Raw genomic sequence first — 6,570 nt, 5'->3', positions numbered from 1 at the left:
CCATCCTCTCCTCCCCCCTGTCTCACCATCCTCTCCTCCCCCCTGTCTCACCATCCTCTCCTCCCCCCATCTCACATCCTCTCCTCCCCTGTCTCACCATCCTCTCCTCCCCTGTCTCACCATCCTCTCCTCCCCTGTCTCACCATCCTCTCCTCCCCTGTCTCACCATCCTCTCCTCCCCTCTCTCACCATCCTCTCCTCCCCAGTCTCACCATCCTCTCCTCCCCTCATTAGGTTGCAGTGTGTGGACAATGTCTTCGTTGATCCCTGATCTCCTAACACTACATCCCTCCATTTCCCCGCCTCCTCTCTCCGTCTCCCCCTTCCCCTCCCCCCTCTCTCTCTCTCTCTCTCTCTCTCTCTCTCTCTCTCACACGTCCGACTCGATGCTGGAGAGCTTCTCGTACACGTGGCCGTTGCTTCCGTTGAAGGGCCGTGGCGGGGCCACGCCGAGCATGGAGCCATGGTGGTTCATCCCCCCGAGACCCAGGTCCTTGGGGAACCGGGGGGCCACGTTGGACAACACCCCAGCCGTGGCGGACGCCGGCAGGTATGACGTCGTGCTCATGGGGCCCCTGAAGTCACTTCGGCTGGTTTTGGGGACCTGCTGCTGCTGCTGCTGTTGCTTTTTCATGTAGTATTGTTTGGCTCCGTGCATCAGACACTGGTCGTCTCCGAAGGTAGGTATAAAGGGGTTTTGGTTGACCCGGTCGGGGTAAAGAGATTTAGATAAGGAGAACCGTCCTCCGCCTCCTCCCTCCATCAAGGACCTATCCCTGGTGTCTCTCTCTCCGATGGAGCGGCGGTGAACTCCGTCGCCGCCTCTGAACAGGCCAAAAGTCGAGCCAGCTCCTTTCTGGCTCTCGCCTCCATAAAACAGCGGGTCCCTGTCTCTCTCCCTCTCTCTCTCCGAGCCCCCGTGGCGCTCGAATATGTGCGCGAAGGGGCTGGTGCCCTCCAAGTAGCGCTCCTTTTCCTTCAGGCTGACACTCCTGGGCGGGGGCAGCATCCCTCCCATACCTGCACCGCCCATCCCTCCTCCTCCTCCTCCTCCTCCTCCTCCCAGACCCTCCATCAAACTCCCCATGCCACCCGACTCCTCCTTCTGTAGGTCGACAAACGCATCGTAGGAGTGCTGCCGCCTCAGCGGCTTGCCGAACCCGCCACTTTTCCTCCGCTGTTGGGCCTGAGCATGAGACTGAGGGCCGGCACCCATCCCTCCTCCCCCGACACCTTTCCCCCCCCCCATCTGTTCCAAGAGGTGGTTGTTGTCCTCGCTGATGTCGTAGAGGTTGCCTGTCTTTTTGCAGCCCTCGCAGCGCATGCATGTGGCCGAGCTGGGCCGGCTGTTCCCCCCGCCGCCCGAAGACCCACAGCTGACACCCCCGCCGTAACCCCCACCCCCGCCGCCCCCGTGCATGGACATTGGCTTCCCCGCGCCCACCCCGCTCGACCGGCAGTTCCGACACTCCCACTCTCCCCCCGCCATCCCGGTCCCTCCCCCGGTGCTCTTGGACTCAGCCTTTTTAGGTTTGCTCTTCAAGAAGTCGTCCACGGGCACCAGGCTGGTGCAGGGCCCTCCACCCACGCCTCCGTCTCTGCATCCGGGACCGTCCGTCAGGTCCACATGCTCCCACTGAGGCACGCCCTCTTTGGGCCGGAACTGGTCCAAATAGAAATCCCTGACGCTCTCCTTATCTCTGAAAAGGTAGGAGTTCCCATTGTTCCCTCCTCCTCCTCCTCCTCCTCCTCCTCCTCCTCCTCCTCCTCCTCCTCCTCCTCTCTGCCGTTCAGAGGCTAGCGGTGGGGAGGCAGAGCGGTGGCCGTGGTAGTGGTGATGGCTGATGTGATATGGTTTCCTCCTGTAGCCCAGCTCGATCTCATCCAGCTCCCGTCTGGACTTGGCCGAGGCCGGCCTCTTCTTCAGGCTGTCCCGGTACTGTTTACGCTTCTTGGCATTGCCCTCCAGGTTGCCGTAGGTTACGGTGTGCGTGGAGATATCGGAGACGTCCGAGCGTATATCCCCGTTGTCGTCTCCTCTCCCTCCACAGTAGCTGGGGCCGGGGATGTAGCCTGAACTAGAGGCCCCTCCTTTGGAAGAGAACTTCCCGTACAGGTCAGGCAGGCCTCCCTTGAAGCTCTGTCCCGAGGGAGGCGTCTGTGAAAGCAGGTCAAATTTACTCATGTTCCTGTGGGTCAGCGCCGAGCGGGGCTGGGTGGTGAAGATGGGGGCCACGCCTCCTCCCAGGCTGTCACAATCAAACATGCCTCCCTCCAGAGAGCTGGCGCTGCCCAGACTGTGGGGCCTGTTAGGTGGGGGCCCGCTCAGCCCCAGCACTGATCCAGTGTGGTGGTGCAGGTAGTGGTCCTGGTATAGGTTACTGTCCTTCAGGTGGAGATTACCAAACGTCCTCTCCACCTCGCTGATGTAGTCACTGAACATGTTGTCCTCTGGGAGGTAAGGCGGCTTGCAGTCCGAGTGGCCCGCCAGGCTACGCCGGTGCTCTGAGATGTCGTAGACGGACGACTCCCTGCGGATGAAGTCCAGCGCACTGTGCGGAGAGCCGTTGACCCCGGACAAGGAGGCCATGTTCTTGGCGGTACGGAGGAGGCGCAGGATGTTGGAGTGGGTGTTGTTCATGGTGGCCGATGGGGAGTTGAGTGCCGAGCTGCTCTTCTCCTCAATCTGCACTCCGTGGATACAGCTGTAGATGCCCTGTGTGAACGGACACAGAGAGTAGACAGGATTAGAGACAGCTAAATAGAGGGCAAGTCTCTTTTTCTGTTTAATCACACCATGATTAAAGGTATTTTTTTCATTAAAAGGCCAATAGAAAAAAGAAAACTCTCTATTACATATATGTAATCACATTAATGATTAAATTGTATTGATTTGTGGTGCAACTACTGGTGTGGTTGCTTGTTTCATATTTACATAGTAAGTCAAAATAAATGTAGATGAACAGACACAGTATGTAATTTAAATCCAATAACCTATAGAGGTGCAGAGATGAAATGAAAGTGCAGGGGAGAGAGAGAGAGAGAGAGAGAGAGAGAGGAGAGAGAGGGAGAGAGAGAGAGCTGAGGAGAGGAGAGAGAGAGAGAGAGAGAGAGAGAGAGAGAGAGAGAGAGAGAGAGAGAGAGATGGAAGGAGTAGAGACAATTAGGTAGCTGATTAGTACTGATAGTGCATCATTAGTTCACCCACATCTCACATGCACACACCCCAGACACACACACTATAAAAGCCACTAGGTTAGTCAGAAGTAAGTTGAGTGGAGGTGAGGTTGGAGTTGTGACATAGAGAGAGAGAGAGAGAGATTGAGATATTCTGAGTTGTGTGAGGTGAGAGGTAGTGAGATGAGAGGTGAAGGCGAGAAGGTGTTCATTGTGTACTGGACCCTAGACTGGCTGAGAAACCCCCTTGTGTACTGACCCTGGACCGGACGACTACCCTGAGTATTGAACCATCCCTTTTTCTGTACGAGAGCCTGTTTTGTGTTTTTGACCATCGGACTGTATTACGACCATTCTGGATTCTGCCCTTATTCAATACATATTCGTATTGATTGATATTGCTCTTGTGTGGACATTCAAATTAGTTTGTATTTGAACCGTGGCGAGTCTGAACCCCACCAGACTCGTCACAATATGTAGAGATGTATAGAAGAGGGTACAGGTATTGTAGCTGGTAGATGATTGATAAAGACAGTGAGGTTATAAAGCCCGGGAGTCCCATCGATCAATAGCTTTAATCAATGTGATTAAAATTCAACGGCACAATGCCCTGTGGCAGTTATTAAATACCTCAGTCCACCTCCCTCACTGACCAACACCTGCCACAGCACAGTACATTTAAAGCCAAAATCCGTGATTTCTTTGACCAATATGTGGGGTATGTTTACATACATTCTTGAACAGTTTGATCTGTAGATGGACAATTTCTCAGCCCATTATAAATTCAGAATATAGATCTGTTTTATTCCAGTGTTTACAATCATTACCAACGTAAACAAACCTTTAACAGCCACGGAATACAACGAATACTGTACGTTTAAAAACGTGTTTTTAGCTGTTGTCTAGCATTAGTCCTTGTATCAAGAGCGCAGTCAATCCACAAGAGAATAAAAACATCCATCTCCATTCTTATTGTCTCTTTGGTGGTGGGGCTACCCCATCTGTTTATATATTTGTGTCACTGATTGGGCCTTTAAGACTCTAGAGACCCAGGCCAAAGGAAACAGTGGCCCACGCGCTTTGGCGACAGAAGAGACAAACTGCACCATTTGCATCCGGTGATGTACAATACGATATTCAGATAGAAATGAATGCAGAGGGAGAGAGAGAGAGAGGGAGAGAGAAAGAGGGAGAGAGAGAGGGAGAGAGAGAGGGAGAGAGGGAGAGAGGGAGAGAGAGAGAGAGAGAGAGAGAGAGAGAGAGAGAGAGAGAGAGAGAGAGAGAGAGAGAGAGAGAGAGAGAGAGAGAGAGAGAGAGAGAGAGAGAGAGAAGAGAGCGAGAGAGAGAGAGAGGGAGATAGAGAGAGAGAGAGAGATGGAGAGAGAGAGAGGGCCAAACAAGGCATGATGGATGGGGATGGTGAGGTATCGTATCAATCCTGACCAATGATTTTATCAGGGTTTTTGTTTGTTTCTTTTCTGGGAAGTCTGTAGATAACTATGGGGAGATAATGGGATGCTTTGGTCGCCATTACAGGTCAAAGTTCAGCTGACTTCTGCCCTGCCAGCTAGTGCTGGGGTCAGCATTCTGCCAAGGGGGTGAGGTGCCAGAGGTCAGAGGTTGTCTGTCTTTCTGTGGTGATGCTGACACGCCTTCCACTCCCGCAGTGTGTGATACTGGTAGGAGATCCATGTTTCAGATCCTCAATGAGTGAAAATATGGGATCCCATATGGATTCCTACATTCCATGAAAAGAAAAATGTGTGTTCCTCCATTTACCCCTTTTGTCTGCACCTAGTTCTCATCTATTTATCTCTATATGGCAGAAAATCTTTCCTCTTCCTGGGAAACGTACCTACTCCGTGAGTGACACCTTAAACGCGAGGGCGAACCCCCAAAAAAGTCCAATACATAATTTAGGATGTCAATCAAATCGCCCCAGAAGTCTGTTGCATTCGGAAAATACGATCTCTAAGCTAAATTGGCTGCAATAATATCCGATTGTTATGTTGAAACAAGAGACTTCTGGCAACGGTTCCTGGACTGCAGAGAAGGGGCAGCGAAGGCCATGATGCAGCCTTACTAACACAGCTGTCACTGGCCAGCTTACAAGAGCAGCTTGATTTCTGTCCCCATGAGGAAGCAAATACTGTGTATGTAGTCAGTGCAACAGGGATAATTGGTATGTTGTGAACACACGCACGCACGCACAACATTTTCAAAATCTTTTAGTATTTGTGTGCTCTCACTATCTTGTTTTTATTTGTGTTTGTTTTAATCTTGTTCTATATGTGAACATTTTCCGTTTGTTGCCTTCTTGACCAGGGCCCACAAAAGATGTGGAAATATTAATGTGATTACCCTGGTTAAATAAAGGTCTCAAGCGTGGCTGCAAATCATGTTATGGTCCATTTACTGTCCAGTTGCTGAGACAGTAGTGAACATAGAGGCAAATCTTGGCTGGCATCGACCAAAGCACAGACTGATCCATAGTTTGCAAGATATTGCATGGATTCACACACACCCACCCACAAACCCACACACAGACGCTACCGAATGCATACTGTCCTCGAACAGGCTCAGCCTTCCGTGGACTTAATTATTCTTCTCCAGATTCTTTTGGCAACAGGCGACATGTCATAGCAGGTCAAGGTCAGGATTTACATGAGTGTAGTGTCTAAGCAATTGAATCACTTGTGCACATACACATGTGCACACAAAAGCACATACACACACACACACACTCTCACTCTCACAAATATTGTAAACAACGACGACAAGAACAGCAGCATCAATGTTGGATGTTTCCCAGCGGTGCGCTTGCTACTTCTTATTCAGTGCAGACATCCCGGCTTCCCTACAGGCCTACATAATGTAAACATTTTCAGACTGCACTATGGCCTGAGGGTTGGATGGAGAATCTCAAACCCACTGAGAGATCACTGCAAAATCTATAAGTGATTACCAGTGATACACGCAGGAGGGGAAATCAACTATATTAACTATAATAATGTGCTGCCCTTTGGTGGATATGAGTGTGTAGTGTACATAATGTACAGATGCAGCAATTAGGACTGTCTACCATTCTACTTGACAGAGTGAAAAGCTGGTGATTTAAAGTCTGAGTGGTGACACCAGCTTCAGGCTATGCTTGCTTGTAAAAATAAGAGAATAAGCATTTATTTACCTAAACCTAATGTTTGTTTTTATATATAAGGCCATCATAGGGAAGCTTCCCCTATATCTTTCCAACCTAATTAGCTTTGCCTCTAGCAGCTACCATACCAGGTCCACAAGATGGCTACTTTAAAAAAAAAAACAAGAATAAACACTGAACTAGGAAGAACAGCTTTTTCAATCTTCACACCTTGGGCATGGAATGGGCTACAGGAC

General features: G+C 50.6%; 1 protein-coding gene across 1 annotated transcript in view; it reads right to left on the bottom strand.

Annotated features, from left to right (window-relative positions):
- Positions 1–370: 370 nt before the first annotated feature.
- grin2ba (glutamate receptor, ionotropic, N-methyl D-aspartate 2B-a) overlaps positions 371–6,570 on the bottom strand; it is a gene marked incomplete at its 3' end in the record, with an annotated part of 407,464 nt that continues 401,264 nt past the window's right edge. The window contains exon 12 of the mRNA XM_084329754.1: positions 371–2,716. Within this exon, the coding sequence (XP_084185880.1) occupies positions 371–2,716 (2,346 nt within the window). The remainder of the gene's footprint in view (positions 2,717–6,570) is intronic.

This window comes from Notolepis coatsorum (assembly GCF_963971535.1).
Source record: "Notolepis coatsorum genome assembly, chromosome: 14".
NCBI classification, from domain to species: Eukaryota; Metazoa; Chordata; class Actinopteri; order Aulopiformes; family Paralepididae; genus Notolepis; species Notolepis coatsorum.
The sequence above is the reverse complement of the archived record's forward strand: the minus strand, read 5'-3'. Positions and strand labels throughout refer to the sequence as shown.